General features: G+C 42.5%; 1 protein-coding gene across 1 annotated transcript; it reads left to right on the forward strand.

Moving 5' to 3' along the window:
- The first annotated feature begins 14978 nt into the window (after positions 1 to 14978).
- Positions 14979 to 15419, forward strand: LOC138875972 (uncharacterized). Its single transcript, XM_070154852.1, has one exon. It carries the CDS (start codon positions 14979 to 14981, stop codon positions 15417 to 15419), a length of 441 nt encoding a protein of 146 aa, XP_070010953.1.
- Positions 15420 to 17258: the final 1839 nt, after the last annotated feature.

Here is a 17258-nt window from a genome sequence, read left to right on the forward strand (position 1 = left end):
CGTGTTAATATACTTGCTATGTTTGCTTTACCATACTAGAAACCATGCCTATAGGATTTAAAGGGATTCAATATCAGAAGCCATGTCTATAGGTCTTTAAAAAATAATAAATCAACTTCATAAGTAGATACCATGCCTATAGAGTAAAGTGATTGAGTTCAATTTCCGCTACTGCATGTATTTACATCTGTCTCACTGACATAAGCTTTTAACAATTAGATATCATGCTTATAGGATTTAAAATCAGAAATTTCACTTATAGAACTTGAAATCAACTTAGTTTAAACAAGTCGGTCTAATTCATGTTAGTTCACTTTGAAACTGGGCTAATCAATTGTCTATTTCCTTAAATGAATTTTTTAAGCACTGCCTTAATTTACTATCACTAAACAGCATGCCTATAGGAATTCAAGAGCCCATTTAAAAAATTGTTCACTGTTTTAATACATCAACATAGTTATCATGCTCTTAGGACATCACTGTTCTGTGTTTAGGCAAGCCTATAGGGCAATTTAAATTCTGCAACTCTGAAACTGTATTTTTGCTACTTAAAGCTGTCCAAATTTAACAGGTTTAATCAGTAGGAAAGTTAAATAAGATCTTTCATATATTGTCCTAATTCAACGCTATATAACCCCTGCCCACCTAGATATCATGTTCTAGGATTTTCTCTTAAGTATTTGAATGTTGTTTGAGGACGTGCACTTATTTGTTATGTTTGAGGAGATAACTGTGAGCCTATAACTTGTTTCTTTAAATGCAGTCCTAACTAATCTTGATTGATGCCTAGATTTTTATCCTTTTAAGACCTTAGGAAAGTCTAGAACTATTCAAAGAATAGAGGCCCTAAAATACCTCCAGGGCCACGAGGAAGGGACGGGTAGTGCACGCATAGGACATTATCAAGGTTACTAGAATGCTTTAGGCTATGACCAAGAGGAGGGACTTGGGGAGAACAGGATATGATGACTACGTGCTAATGTCACGTGTAACCCCTCATTGAGGAGTGTTTACCGGACATTGCGTGGGGTGATCCTATAGGCTAACCAACCTAGGACCCCTCCTTCCAAAATTCCCTTTACTTTCCATATGTATACAATTTGTTTAATCCTTTCCTTTGCTTCATTATTTGAGTCATGTAATGTCCAAAACCTGATCTTATTTGTAATTATGTGTTTAAAACTATTTCTTTATTAATGGACTAGTTCATAAGTATAAGTTCGGTGGGGACCCAGCGTTGTGGACCAAAAGGGGTGCCTAACACCTTCCCAGTAAGGTTATTTCGAGCCCTTACCCTATATCTATGGTAATGCAAACCAATCCAAGAGTTAATCGCTCTGGGTGTCCTAAAGCACCATAATTCGTTAGGTGGTGACTCTTCAAAATGCAAATTCCCAAAAGGAAATGAGTTATTACCCCTATGAACGTCGGAACCCAGACTTTCTCTACTGAGAAAAAAAGGGGGTGCGACAGTGGTGTGATTAGCGAAGCTCCTGCGAAGGATTTTACTGGCTATTCGGTAAGAGGTATAATATGTGAATATTGCAAGAGATTTAGAGTGTTCATGAAATGCTAACGGAAGGATTCCGAGGAATCTGGCGGTTTAATTGCACAAGGTCATGTCAATAGGATATAAAGAATCTTGGTGGGTTCTAGAGTTGTGTAATAGTGGCTTCAAGCTATGTGGGAGAGTCTCACGCCTACGGTGGGATTGCATGGTCGTTTATTTGTGAGATTTCTAGTTATTAGCATATTGATGGGTTATTTCAGCTAAGGGAAAAGAACATAAGAGGTAATTTGAGAAAAGGAATTATTAAAGGTGTGCTATGGTTGGCCTTATTTACTCATGTTCAGACTTGGGGAAAGATTCAGGATTTATGCCTTGTATAGATGCGGGTTTCAAGAAAAGTGATTCGGCCGGGTGCTTCGTCGAGAGGGTGTTCATGTGCTTAAAAATTCACGGAGTTGATTATATTCGGGATCAAGTCAGAGTAAGTAGCTCTCAACAACGGTCCTAGTGGATTCAAAAGTTAAAGTGTGGTGCCTAATGATTTCGAGCCCATACGTATGTTTAAGAATCGAGCTTTTGCAACAGATTATGAAAAGAGGCTTGGAATGTTCTATGATATCTTCGGCTTGCAGTGTAACATTTGGGGGAATGAGAGAAATGACTCCGGATTCGTAGAGGAATTATCAGAATGGATGTACCAGTTGGGATGTGAACATGCGCACAAGGAAGGTATGAGGTGGTTCATGGGATTTGAGACAACATGGTATCGTGTTATAAGGCTGCTCGAGATGAGTGCGGGTTAAGTGCGTTATTTGTTTAATGAAGTTATTATTATTCTAAGGCAATTAAGGATAAATTTGAAGAGGTTGGGATTAGTTAGCCATGGTTGAATTGGCATACTAGTGGCAGTGATTAGTTCCTTCAGCGTGATTAATTTATGCAAGTGATTTGTGATAACGTGTGAGGCTTGTCGGTCGCTGTAATTGATTTTATTCGGAAGTATTCTAGTATTATGGCCTGTGATGTGTAGGCGGATCCCGGAAGGGCTATGGTGGCTTAGACCACTACTTGAAGATTTGCATATTCTACGGTTATAATAATTCACTTGTGTGTTGCTATGGTTCCCCTAAAATGAGTTAAGTGAAAAATTTCTATATAATGAAGTATTAATCTATTAGTGGTTTTGGAGTTATGATGAAAAACTTTTACTATCGCATATTGGCATGTTAGGTGCAGTGAGTGGTATGGAATTTGAAAGTGAGGATCAAGGTTGCGGTTCGGTGTTGACAAGGACGTCACGAGCTCGGAGGAGCAGGAAATGGATTTGAATGTTTAGAGTAAGCTGGCATTATCTTCAGCGTCACCAGAGATCGGTGTTTTGGGAAAAAGGTTTTGCATCCTGATTATAGATTCTTGATCGTTTTTCAGCATTAGTGCGGCCGGTGGTATGGATGTGTAGACTTGTTATCTATTACGGAAGGTTGTGGGAGCGTGCCCCACGAGAAGATTATATAAGTATGGCATGTAGTCACTTGATTGATTGAAGAATTAAACCAAGTATGAAGATTGTGGTGATATCATTAATTTTAGAATCATGCCTGGAGGGCACTCGGTTTATTGGGTTGTGGACTGTGGAGGATTGCTCCGGTTATGATTGTTTTTCTTATGTGTTACGGGAAAAGGGGGGTTATTATGGACCCAGGAAAGATTATTGGCCTAGTTCGGTACGATCAGAATTGGCTTGAGGTCTGTGAATGGATTTAATATGAATATGGGATCTATATCAGGCCAGTTGTGTTCATTTCAGCATAGTGCTCCTTATGAAGGAGTATTCGGACGTTGGATGTTATTTCGTCGTCGGCTATTTCATGTAATGCTATATTGTGGCCTGTGAGTTGCGAAACGGCTTGATAAATTTCTTATGTGTTGAGGTTCCGCATAGCGATGGTGTTAGGTGAGCAAGATGACTCTTGAGATTCAGATCATATATCGCACTTCAGTTGTGCTTGAGTTTTGTAGCTTATAGCGTTATCTGTTTCCTTAAGGATGGTACTATGTACTTAGCGTGCTTGTGGCCGATATTCGGTATTTTGTAGTAATGAGAGATTTAGCTCGGTGTGTATCTTCTTATGTGAATTTTATGTGTGGATCAGGTGGCACGCCGCCACGGGTATGTTGTTTGAATTGGGTTGTACACCGCAACAGTGTGATGTTGAGTACAATTCCCTATATCTGTTTTTGTGTGTTTTGTTTCCCATTTTCTGAGGAAAGTTCAAATTAGTTGCGTGAGTTGAGTAGTCCCTTCCAGAGTTCGTTTCCTTATGTATCACGTTCGAGCTTGTAGCCTATTGGCACGTTGTGGCATCATATGGGACTTTTGATAATGACCAGGGTGGCTTATTGCCTAAGCAATTCGTGCTAGGTGGGACGAGATTATTGGATCTAGGATAAGTGCAATTGGATTAGATGAAGTATATTAAAGAGCGCAAAGATCATTATTTGGTTCAAAATGAGGTAATGGTTCTTATCAGAAGTATAGACTCAATGATTTGTTGATTTGGCAGTTGGTTATAAATTTCTACACATCTCTTCCGTCATGGCGGCATTACATGAGTTGGAAAAAGACTTATATATATCATGAGGTGCATTGTTAGTATCAGATTCGGGTAATGTTGGTTATTATGATAAGAGAATGTTATTATGGTCCTGTGAATGATGTGGTGCATGGTGAGAATTCAGCAAAGGTATGCAGCCATGTTCTGGCACCTCGGGTAGTGATTGATACGATGTTCATATATTGGAAGCAGGCCTGGCAGAGAATTCCGGATGTTGGAATTGGGCTCTAAGCCTATTTGCTTGAATAAAAGGGAATATCTTCAGAATTGATCAAGCTAATATGCTAAATTGGGGTGTAGTATCACGGGTAGGTGCACGAGGTGTTAAACAGTGATTTCGGATAACTCCAACGCAGTTCTTAGCACGTTCGAGGATGAACGTATGTTTAAGTAGGAGAGAATGTAACGACCCGACCAGTCTTTTTGAGCTCTAGCACGTCGTTCAGCAGTTTGAGTCCATGAGCAGCTTCACTTCAGGTATTATAACTTGTACACATGGTCGGAATTGAATTCCGGGAAGTTCGGAGTTTATTTGAAAAGAGAATTCTCATTTCGGAAGCTTTAAGTTGACAGAATTGACTAAGATTTTATTTTTGAGTAAACGACCTTGGATTCAGGATTCGAAGGTTCTAGCAGGTTCGTATGATGATTTTGGACTTGGGCATATGTCCGGATCGGGTTTTGGAATACCCGGGAACATTTCGGCACCTATTGTTGAAGTTAGCATTTTTGGAAGAATTTTATAAGTCTGGGTTGAAGTGCATTTCAGTGTTGTTAATGTCTGTTTGAGATTCCGAGTCTGGGAATAGCTCCGTTGGTGATTCTGGTGTTGGGAGCACAACCAGAAGTGAAATTCGGATGACCGTGGGTCATTTTGGAGTCATTTGCCTAAACATAGAAATTTGAAGGTTTTGAAGAGTTTGACCGAAAGTGGACTTTTTATATCGGGGTCGGAATTTGATTCCAGAAGTTGGAGTAGGTCCGTAATTTCAAATATGACTTGTGCGCAAAATTTGAGGTCAATCGGACGAGATTTGATAAGTTTCGGTATCGAATATAGAAGTTTGAAGTTCTAAAGTTCATTAAGTTTGAATCGTGGTGTGATTTAGGATTTTGATGTTGTTTGATGTGATTTGATGCCTTGAGCAGGTCCGTGTTATGATATGGGACTGGTTTACGTGATTATACGGGGTCCCAGGGGCCTCGGGTGTGTTTCGTGGTAGTTTCAGACCAATTTCGGGTGTTTTGCTGCTGCTGATTTACTGTATCTGGTTTCTTTCTTCGTGAACGCGAAGGGAGTTCTGCGTTCCCGAAGAAGAATATTGAGTCTGCTAAGTTTTGGCCTTCGTGAACGCGATAGGGAGTTCGCGAAAGCAAAGTGTGGGCTTGAGGAACCTATGCGAATGCGAGTGAGGAGTCACGAACACTTAGAAGAAAAGGGGAAACTAGGTCTTCGGATTTTAGCCTTCGCGTTGGCGAAGGGTTCGCTTGGTGAGGCTACATGTTTGCGAGCTGGGTCTCACATTCGCGAAAGAGGATTTTTGGGAAGCTATTTTGGCCTTCGTGAACGGGAGGGCAGTGCCGCATTCGCGAAGAAGGGCAGACCTGGGCTTGGCAGAATATTTAAAAAAGGGGTTTAAGTTAATTTCACCCATTTTTCACTCGGCTTGGGCAATTTTTGGAGCTTTTGAAGAGGGGGTTTCGTCATATATCGTGAGATAAGTGATTTCTACTAGTTGTGGGTTAAATACATGGTTTATATACGGATTTTAACAGGAGAAATTAGTGGAAATTTGGGGTTTTGAAGAAAAGACCTAGAAATGGATATTTTTGGATTTTGAACACGATTTTGGGCATGGAATTGAGGGTCAATTATATATTTAAGTTCATGAGATCATGGGTAAACTTTATCTTCAAAAAATATCGGGATCCGGGCACGTGGGCCCAATGGCGATTTTGTCAACTTTTTGATCGGGGATAGAAATTTTTTATAAATTGGATTATTATGAATAATTGAACATATATTAATGGGTTTGCATAATTGTTGGCTAGTTTTGGAGCATTGTGCATCGATTTGAGTTTTTGGAAGCGCGTGAAATGCCGGTTTTGAAACTTCAGAGCGAGGTAAGTCTTCTTTCTAATCTTGTAAGAGGGAATTGTCCCCATAAGTGATATAATTGGTTATGTTCTTCTATTTGTGGGGGCTATGTACGCACGAGGTGACGAGAGTCCGTGCGTAGCTACTATTATGTTTAAGTCCGGGTAGTCTAGGACCCAAAAGCATGCTATAACTGAAATATTCGTAATTTTATTGACAACTCAAGTTGCTTAAATCATATCGAATTAGTAAACGAATTTCTAAAAAGGTTAAACTTCTTTTTTCTTAAATCGTTAAAAGATAATTGACTTTTCTTTGAATAATTATTTCCCTGAAAAAGTCTTGATCGACTGTTTGAATGTGTATTTCTATGTGTACCTGCATCACATGTATGATTCGCGAGCGGGGTAATTGTTTATTTATATTTGACCACATCACATGTATGATTCATGAGCGGGGTAATAGATGCATCTATGGTTCTGTGACGACCCGGCCAGTCGTCTTATGAGTACCGCTCTGTTTCCCCCATTTCAGCTTCTTTACGCTTCGTTATCTGTGTTTTGTGTGATCGGGTTGATTAGTACGAGTTCGGAGAGGATTTGGTAAGAAATGAGACACTTAGTCTCTTTTAAGAAGGCTTAAGTTAGAAAAGTCAACTGGATGTTGACTTATGTGTTAGAAGGCTCGGAAGTGAGTTCTGATGGTTCGGTTAGCTTCGGGAGGTGATTTGTGACTTAGGAGCGCGATCGGAATGGGTTTTGGAGTTGTAGAGAAGATTTAGGCTTGAATTGGCGAAATTGATATTTTGGCAAATTCCGGTTGATAGGCGAGATTTTGATATAGGGGTCGGAATGGAATTCTGAGAGTTGTAGTAGCTTCGTTATGTCATTTGGGATGTGTGTGCAAAATTTCAGGTCATTCGGACAAGATTTGATAGACCTTTTGATCAAAAGCATAATTTAAGAGTACTTGGAGTTCTTAGGCTTGAATCCTATGTTAAATTGGTGATTTGATGTTGTTGTAAGCATTCCGAAGTGTTGAACAAGTTTGAACGATGTCATGGGATGTGTTGGTACAATTAGTTTGATGTTTCCGGGATCCCGGGTAGGTTCCGGGATGTTTTAGACCAAAAATCATAACTGTAGCAGGTCCAGGAGGCTTGCAGGCCCAAGAACTCACCCACACGGTCCGCACAAAAATGAGTGCGCCCGCAGTGAGTGCTGTGCGGACCGCACAAAAGCGGGCGCAGCCGCGGTATGCATCACGCGGACCGCATAAAAGTGGGCGCGACCGCGGTGAAGAACCTTCCCGCTGGTCCAACTTCGGAAGCTCATATCTTTTGATCTACAAGGAATTTTGAAGTAATTCAAAAACAAAAGTTGTATCCCTTTGTGTCTAGTTTCCAGAAAGGTAAAGATAATGCAATTTAGACTTCTGTAGAAAATGTTATGGCTAATACACTAAAGTCTATCACTGCAAAGGAAAGCCTGTGCGGCCGCAGTTGTGTTTGTGTGGACCCCACTGGCTTGCGCGGACCGCGGTCGATTTAGTACGACCCGCGGTGGATGAAATCTGAGGGGTACCTATAAATATGAGGTTTTGGGTTTTATTTGATATTTTGACCTAGAGAGCTCGGATTTTGGCGATTTTTCGAAGGTTTTTCAAGAAATTCATCGGGGTAAGTGATTTTAACTTAGATTTGGCTAGAATACATGAATCTATCACTGAATTCATCATTTAATTCGTGACTTGAGATGGAATTTGGGAAGAAAATTGTGAAACCTTTTAAAAATGTAAAATTATGATTTGAAGGACCAAATGGTATCAGAATTGGATAATTTTGGTATGGTTAGACTCGTGAGGGTATGAGGATTCTGAAAACGTAAATTTTACCCGATTTCGAGACATGGGCCCGGGGCTCGGGTTTTGCTAATTTCGAGATTTTTGATATTTTTAGAATGTTTTCGCTTGGGCTTTGTTCCCTTAACATGTTGTGACGTATTCGTTCTGATTTTGGATAGATTCGACGCGCGTGGAGGCCAATTCGAGGGGCAAAGGCATCGCGAGCTAGAGAATTAGCCAGTTCGAGGTGAGTAATGGTTGTTAATGATGTCCTGAGGGTTTGAAACCCCGGATTGCACATCGTAGTGCTATATTAAGGCAAGATACGCGCAAGATGATGAGCGTGGGGTCTTTCACTACTGGGGATTGTGACTTGGTCCATCCCGATTGATGATTTTACCAAATAATTAACTAAAATTCATTTGTTATCATCATGATTTTGGGCTGATTGCCGTATTTGGGCTTCGTGACAACTATTTGAACCCTTCGGGGATTTTTATCACTGTTTCCTCACTGCTTGACTTATTATTTGAACTCAGTCCTATTGATATCTACTGTTTTACAAACTCAACCACTTTTACTCAGATTTGAAACTTGAATGATATTTCTACATCATGTTTTGGGCTGAGAACTACTGTTTTACTAATGCCCAAGGGGCTTGTGATTATATTTTTGGACTGAGTGAGGCCGAGGGCCATATGTGAGGATATGCTGAGTGATATGAGGTCGAGGGCCTGAGATACTTTATATGCCACGACGTGGCTTGAGTGATGTAAGGCCGAGTGTCGAGTGATGTGAGGCCGAGTGCCGAGTGATGATGCCACGAGGTGGCTTGATATAGTGCTTGGGCCGTAAGGAGCCCCTCCGGAGTCTGCACACCCACAGTAAGCGTGGGTACCCATTGTTCTGAGTGATTGATGCTATGCCCGAGGGGCTGATATGAGTGATTGTGAGGTAGCCCGAGGGGCTGATACTATTCTAAGAGTGAGCCCGAGGGGCTGATACTGTTCTGAGTGATTGATACTGAGCCCGAGGGGCTGATACTGTACTGAGAGTGAGCCCGAGGGGCTGATACTATGCTGAGCGATTGATATTGTGCCCGAGGGGCGAATTTCTACTTGTTATTTACCTGTTAAATTACCAGTTTTACTTAAAAGGAATATCATTTGATTTCTCACTAATTTACTGCTTTAAGTGATTTTTACTGCTTGATATGGAATTGCTTTGTGCCTTTACGTGTTTTCATACTTTCAGCCATTATTTATAATTATTACTCACTGAGTCGTAGTACTCACATTACTCTCTGCACCGTGTTTGTAGATTCAGGCATAGCAGAGTCCGCACCTGAGCACTGATTCCGTCTAGGCTAGGCGGTGATTCGGAGTTACGAGGTAGTTGTTGACGTCCGCAGCCCCTTATCTCTCTTATCCTCTATCATTTATGTTTTCTTCAGACTGTTGTATCGGATTCCGTACTTTGTAGACCTATATCAGATTTTGTAGTAGCTCATGACTTGTGACACCCCGGTTTGGGCTATGTCGGGATGGTTCTTGCAGTTGTTATCGTTAAATTCCGCAATTTATGAGTATTATATTATATGTTATTACTGTTTATGATGATTAACTGTTTAAAAAGGGGTGTTCTGTTTTGGTCTGGCTGGCCTTGTCTTCACGAGAGGTGCCATCACGACCGAGTTCGGGGGTTGGGTCGTGACAAGTTGATATCAGAGCCTAAGTTACATAGGTCTCACGAGTCATGAGAAGGTTTAGTAGAGTTTCGCGGATCGGTATGGAGACGTCTGTATTTATCCTCGAGAGGCTGCAGAACCTTTAGGAAAAACTTCACATTCTTGGAATTCTTATCGTGCGTCCTTGATTCAGCTTGGGAAGTAACTCTTTAAATTCCTTCCACGTGTTCGCATGCGCGCATGAGCGCTCAATATCAGATGTGCCTTGTAAGCTTGTGATCCCCTGATCCAGGGGCGAGATGTGATCTCTATGAGTTGATGTTGGGCCAGTGTGAAGGACTTGAGGCCGGATCTTTGCCTAGGGCTTGAGCACCGAGGTGCTGATTGTGTGAGCAAGTGTTTTGAACTTATATGTGCGGTATTGTCCCTATTAGTAGAAGCGATGGCTGACAACTATGTGATGAGTATGTTGGTACTGCGAGAGGTATATATATGACTTAGAAGTGACGAGGAAAGTCTGATGGATGATAGATGAACTATTAAGTGTTTCATTTCCATTGTGGTTGGATGTGTAGCCCCGAGTTATGGGCGCGTGAAGAATCTTTTCATGTCTCCTAGTTGGAGTGAAGTAAATTTCATGTTGCGGTATGAGTTCAGACTCAGGAAAAATTAAGTGACTGTGTGATGTGTATGACGGTGGAAGGTATACAGAAATGTTATATTGAGGCGAAGCAGGCCGGTTGTCTCATGCGGTGTTCTGAGATTGTGTGATCCTTATGCTGCATGTTAAAAGATCTCATTCACAAGTGAAACATATGTGTTGAAATTTAAATTTGGGTCACTTGGTAGAGTGGGCTTAACTGTTACGAGAGTGAATGCGAGATTTGCATAGAGTTAAAGTACCCGATGGTCGGTGTTTCAAGAGCTTATGAAGTACTAAGTCTAATCTCACTATGGTATTATGGAAGCAACAAAGTATACGCGTTATAAGTTATGGTGCGTGTTTTGATCTATGGATTTGAGCCCAGAGGGGGAGGTCGATCAGGGGGCGGTCAGGCCCGTTTCTATGCACTCTCGGGCAGACCCGACGCTATTGCTTCGGATGTTGTCATTACAGGTATTGTTTCAGTCTACCACAGAGATGCCTTTGTATTATTTGATCCCGGTTCCACCTTTTCTTATGTGTCATCATACTTTGCTCATTATTTGGGTACGCCCCGTGAGTTTCTTGCTTTACCTGTTCATGTATCTACCCTGGTGGGCGATACTATTATTGTAAACCATGTGTACCGGTCATGTGTGGTAACTATTGGGGGTCTGGAGACCCGAGTAGATCTATTGCTATTGAGCATGGTGGATTTTGATGTCATTTTGGTCATGGATTGGCTATCTCCGTGTCGTGCTATTCTAGACTGTCATGCTAAGGCTGTCACTTTGGCTATGCCGGGTGTGCCGCGGATCGAGTGGCGTGGTGTGACTGATTATGCTCCTAGTACAGGGATATCCTTCTTGAAGGCCCAACGTATAGTTGGGAAGGGTTGTCTTTCATATCTAGCGTTTGTGAGAGATGTTGGAGCTGAGACTCCTAGTATCGATTCTGTCCCAATTGTGAGGGATTTTCCTGATGTGTTTTCTGTACTGAGAGTGAGCCCGAGGGGCTGATACTATGCTGAGCGATTGATATTGTGCCCGAGGGGCGAATTTCTACTTGTTATTTACCTGTTAAATTACCAGTTTTACTTAAAAGGAATATCATTTGATTTCTCACTAATTTACTGCTTTAAGTGATTTTTACTGCTTGATATGGAATTGCTTTGTGCCTTTACGTGTTTTCATACTTTCAGCCATTATTTATAATTATTACTCACTGAGTCGTAGTACTCACATTACTCTCTGCACCGTGTTTGTAGATTCAGGCATAGCAGAGTCCGCACCTGAGCACTGATTCCGTCTAGGCTAGGCGGTGATTCGGAGTTACGAGGTAGTTGTTGACGTCCGCAGCCCCTTATCTCTCTTATCCTCTATCATTTATGTTTTCTTCAGACTGTTGTATCGGATTCCGTACTTTGTAGACCTATATCAGATTTTGTAGTAGCTCATGACTTGTGACACCCCGGTTTGGGCTATGTCGGGATGGTTCTTGCAGTTGTTATCGTTAAATTCCGCAATTTATGAGTATTATATTATATGTTATTACTGTTTATGATGATTAACTGTTTAAAAAGGGGTGTTCTGTTTTGGTCTGGCTGGCCTTGTCTTCACGAGAGGTGCCATCACGACCGAGTTCGGGGGTTGGGTCGTGACAAGTTGATATCAGAGCCTAAGTTACATAGGTCTCACGAGTCATGAGAAGGTTTAGTAGAGTTTCGCGGATCGGTATGGAGACGTCTGTATTTATCCTCGAGAGGCTGCAGAACCTTTAGGAAAAACTTCACATTCTTGGAATTCTTATCGTGCGTCCTTGATTCAGCTTGGGAAGTAACTCTTTAAATTCCTTCCACGTGTTCGCATGCGCGCATGAGCGCTCAATATCAGATGTGCCTTGTAAGCTTGTGATCCCCTGATCCAGGGGCGAGATGTGATCTCTATGAGTTGATGTTGGGCCAGTGTGAAGGACTTGAGGCCGGATCTTTGCCTAGGGCTTGAGCACCGAGGTGCTGATTGTGTGAGCAAGTGTTTTGAACTTATATGTGCGGTATTGTCCCTATTAGTAGAAGCGATGGCTGACAACTATGTGATGAGTATGTTGGTACTGCGAGAGGTATATATATGACTTAGAAGTGACGAGGAAAGTCTGATGGATGATAGATGAACTATTAAGTGTTTCATTTCCATTGTGGTTGGATGTGTAGCCCCGAGTTATGGGCGCGTGAAGAATCTTTTCATGTCTCCTAGTTGGAGTGAAGTAAATTTCATGTTGCGGTATGAGTTCAGACTCAGGAAAAATTAAGTGACTGTGTGATGTGTATGACGGTGGAAGGTATACAGAAATGTTATATTGAGGCGAAGCAGGCCGGTTGTCTCATGCGGTGTTCTGAGATTGTGTGATCCTTATGCTGCATGTTAAAAGATCTCATTCACAAGTGAAACATATGTGTTGAAATTTAAATTTGGGTCACTTGGTAGAGTGGGCTTAACTGTTACGAGAGTGAATGCGAGATTTGCATAGAGTTAAAGTACCCGATGGTCGGTGTTTCAAGAGCTTATGAAGTACTAAGTCTAATCTCACTATGGTATTATGGAAGCAACAAAGTATACGCGTTATAAGTTATGGTGCGTGTTTTGATCTATGGATTTGAGCCCACAGGGGGAGGTCGATCAGGGGGCGGTCAGGCCCGTTTCTATGCACTCTCGGGCAGACCCGACGCTATTGCTTCGGATGTTGTCATTACAGGTATTGTTTCAGTCTACCACAGAGATGCCTTTGTATTATTTGATCCCGGTTCCACCTTTTCTTATGTGTCATCATACTTTGCTCATTATTTGGGTACGCCCCGTGAGTTTCTTGCTTTACCTGTTCATGTATCTACCCTGGTGGGCGATACTATTATTGTAAACCATGTGTACCGGTCATGTGTGGTAACTATTGGGGGTCTGGAGACCCGAGTAGATCTATTGCTATTGAGCATGGTGGATTTTGATGTCATTTTGGTCATGGATTGGCTATCTCCGTGTCGTGCTATTCTAGACTGTCATGCTAAGGCTGTCACTTTGGCTATGCCGGGTGTGCCGCGGATCGAGTGGCGTGGTGTGACTGATTATGCTCCTAGTACAGGGATATCCTTCTTGAAGGCCCAACGTATAGTTGGGAAGGGTTGTCTTTCATATCTAGCGTTTGTGAGAGATGTTGGAGCTGAGACTCCTAGTATCGATTCTGTCCCAATTGTGAGGGATTTTCCTGATGTGTTTTCTGCAGGCCTGCCGGGCATGCTACCGGATAGGGATATTGATTTTGGTATTGACCTGGTGCCGGGCACTCAGCCCATTTCTATTTCGCCATATCGTATGGCACCAGCAGAGTTAAAGGAACTGAAAAAACAGCTTCAGGAACTCCTAGATAAGGGGTTCATTCGGCCAAGTGTGTCCCCTTGGGGTGCACCAGTTTTGTTTGTGAAGAAGAAGGATGGCACGATGAGAATGTGAATTGATTATAGACAATTGAACAAAGTAACAATTAAGAACAAGTATCCTTTGTCTGGCATTGATGATTTATTTGATCAGCTTCATGGAGCGAAAGTGTTCTCCAAGATTGATCTCCGTTCGGGCTATCACCAGTTGAAGATTAGGGATTCAAATATTCTTAAGACTGCTTTGAGGACCAGATATGGTCATTATGAGTTTCTTGTTATGTCATTCGGGCTAACCAATGCCCCAGTAGCATTCATGCATTTGATGAACAGCGTGTTCCGGCCTTATCTTGATTCATTCGTTATAGTATTCATTGATGATATCCTGGTGTACTCGCGTAGTCAGGAGGAGCACGCGGAGCATTTGAGAGTTGTGTTGCAGAGATTGAGGGAGGAGAAGCTTTATGCAAAGTTCTCCAAGTGTGAGTTTTGGCTCAGTACAGTGGCTTTCTTGGGACACGTGGTGTCCAGTGAGGGTATTCAGGTTGACCCAAAGAAGATATAGGCGATTCATAGTTGGCCTAGACCATCCTCAGCCACAGAGATTCGTAGCTTTCTTGGGTTAGCAGGCTATTATTGCCGGTTTGTTCAGGGATTTTCATCCATTGCATCGCCCTTGACCAAGTTGACTCAGAAGGGTGCTCCATTTTTATGGTCGGACGAGTGTGAGGAGAGCTTTCAGAAGCTCAAGACAGCCTTGACCACAGCTTCAGTGTTGGTTTTGCCATCAACTTCAGGTTCATATACTGTGTATTGTGATGCTTCGAGAGTTGGGATTGGTTGTGTGTTGATGCAGGAGGGTAGAGTTATTGCTTATGATTCTCGTCAGTTGAAGCCCCATGAGAAGAACTACCCCGTTCATGATTTGGAGTTGGCTACCATAGTTCATGCATTGAAGATTTGGAGGCATTACTTGTATGGCGTATCTTGTGAGGTGTTCACTGATCATCGTAGTCTTCAGCATTTGTTCAAGCAAAAGGATCTTAATTTGAGGCATCAGAGATGGTTGGAGTTGCTTAAGGATTATGATATAACTATATTGTACCATCCGGGAAAGTCCAATGTAGTGGCCGATGCATTGAGCCGAAAGGCCATGAGCATGGGGAGTTTGGCATATATTCCAGTTGGGGAGAGACCCTTTGCAGTTGATGTTCAGGCCTTGGCCAATCGGATCGTGATATTGGATATTTCAGAGCCCAGTTGGGTGTTCGCATGTGTGGTTTGTCGGTCTTCCTTATATGATCGCATCAAAGAGCGCCAATATGATGATCCACATTTGCTTGTCCTTAAGGACAGAGTTCAGCATGGTGATGCCAGAGATGTGACCATCAGTGAAGATGGTGTGATGAGGATGCAGGGGCGGATTTATGTGCCCAATGTGGATGGGCTTAGAGCGTTGATTCTGGAAGAGGCCCATAGCTCGCGGTATTCTATCCATCCGGGTGCCACGAAGATGTATCAGGATTTGAGGCAGCACTATTGGTGGAGAAGAATGAAGAAAGATATCGTGGGATTTATAGCTCGGTCTCTCAATTGTTAGTAGGTGAAATATGAGCATCAGAAACCGGGTGACTTGTTTCAACAGATAGATATTCCCGAGTGGAAGTGGGAGAGAGTCACCATGGATTTTGTGAGTGGTCTTCCTCGGACTTTGAAGAAGTTCGATGCTAGTTGAGTGATTGTGGATCAGCTGACCAAGTCCGCGCACTTCATCCCTATGTGTACTACCTATTCTTCAGAGCGGTTGGCAGGGATTTATTCGGGAGATTGTTCGGTTGCATGGTGTTCCGGTCTCCATCATCTCAGATAGAGGTACTCAGTTTATTTCCCAATTTTTGAAATCTGTTCAGCGAGAGTTGGGTACTCAGGTGGAGTTAAGAACAGCTTTTCATCCTCAGACAGACGGACAGTCCGAGCGTACGATTCAGATATTGGAGGACATGTTGCATGCTTGTGTTATTGACTTTAGAGGTTCATGGGATGCGTTTCTACCGCTTGCAGATTTTGCTTACAATAACAGCTACCGGTTGAGTATTCAGATAGCTCCGTATGAGGCTTTGTACGGGAGGCGGTGTAGATCTCCGGTTGGTTGGTTCTAGCCCGGCGAGGCTAGACTATTGGGGACAGATTTGGTTCAGGATGCCTTAGAGAAGGTGAAGGTGATTCAGGAGAGGCTTCGTACAGCACAGTCGCGTCAGAAGAGTTATGCGAACCGGAAGATTCGAGATGTGTCCTATATGGTTGGTGAGAAGGTCTTTCTGAAGGTTTCGCCCATGAAGGGTGTTATGAGGATTGGTAAGAAAGGCAAGTTGAGTCCGTGGTTCATTGGGCCTTTTGAGGTGCTTCGGAGGATTGGGGATGTGGCTTATGAGCTTGCTTTGCCACCCAGCCTGTCGAGTGTGCATCCGGTATTTCATGTTTCTATGCTCTGGAAGTATATTGGGGATCTGTCTCATGTTTTGGACTTCAGCACGGTTCAGTTGGATGATGGTTTGACCTTTGATGTGGAGCCAGTAGCTATTTTGGGTCGCTAGGTTCAGAAGTTGAGGTCAAAGGATATAACTTCAGTGAAAGTGCAGTGGAGAGGTCAGCCCGTGGAGGAGGCTACCTGGGAGACCGAGCGAGAGATACGGAGCAGATATCCTCATCTGTTTGAGGCATCAGGTATGTTTGTTGACTCGTTCGAGGATGAACGTTTGTTTAAGTTGGGGAGGATGTGACGACCCGGCCAGTTGTCTCATGAGTACCACTCCGTTTCCCCCATTTCAGCTTCTTTATGCTTCGTTATCCGTGTTTTATGTGATCGGGTTGATTAGTTCGAGTTCTGAGAGGATTTGGTAAGAAATGAGACACTTAGTCTCTTTTAAGAAGGTTTAAGTTGGAAAAGTCAACTGGATGTTGACTTATGTGTTAGAAGGCTCGAAAGTGAGTTCTGATTGTTCGGTTAGCTTCGGGAGGTGATTTGTGACTTAGGAGCGCGATAGGAATGGGTTTTGGAGTTGTAGAGAAGATTTAGGCTTGAATTGGATAAATTGATATTTTGGCAAATTCCGGTGATAGGCGAGATTTGATATAGGGGTCGGAATGGAATTCCGAGAGTTGTAGTAGCTTCGTTGTGTCATTTGGGATGTGAGTGCAAAATTTCAGGTCATTCGGACAAGATTTGATAGACTTTTTTATCGAAAGCATAATTTAAGAGTTCTTGGAGTTCTTAGGCTTGAATCCTATGTTAAATTGGTGATTTGATGTTGTTGTAAGCGTTCTGAAGTGTTGAACAAGTTTGAACGATGTCATGGAATGTGTTGGTACAATTAGTTTGAAGTTTCGGGGATCCCGGGTAGGTTCCGGGATGTTTTAGACTGAAAATCATAACTGTAGC

Source organism: Nicotiana sylvestris, chromosome 8 (genome assembly GCF_000393655.2).
Source record: "Nicotiana sylvestris chromosome 8, ASM39365v2, whole genome shotgun sequence".
Taxonomy (NCBI): domain Eukaryota; kingdom Viridiplantae; phylum Streptophyta; class Magnoliopsida; order Solanales; family Solanaceae; genus Nicotiana; species Nicotiana sylvestris.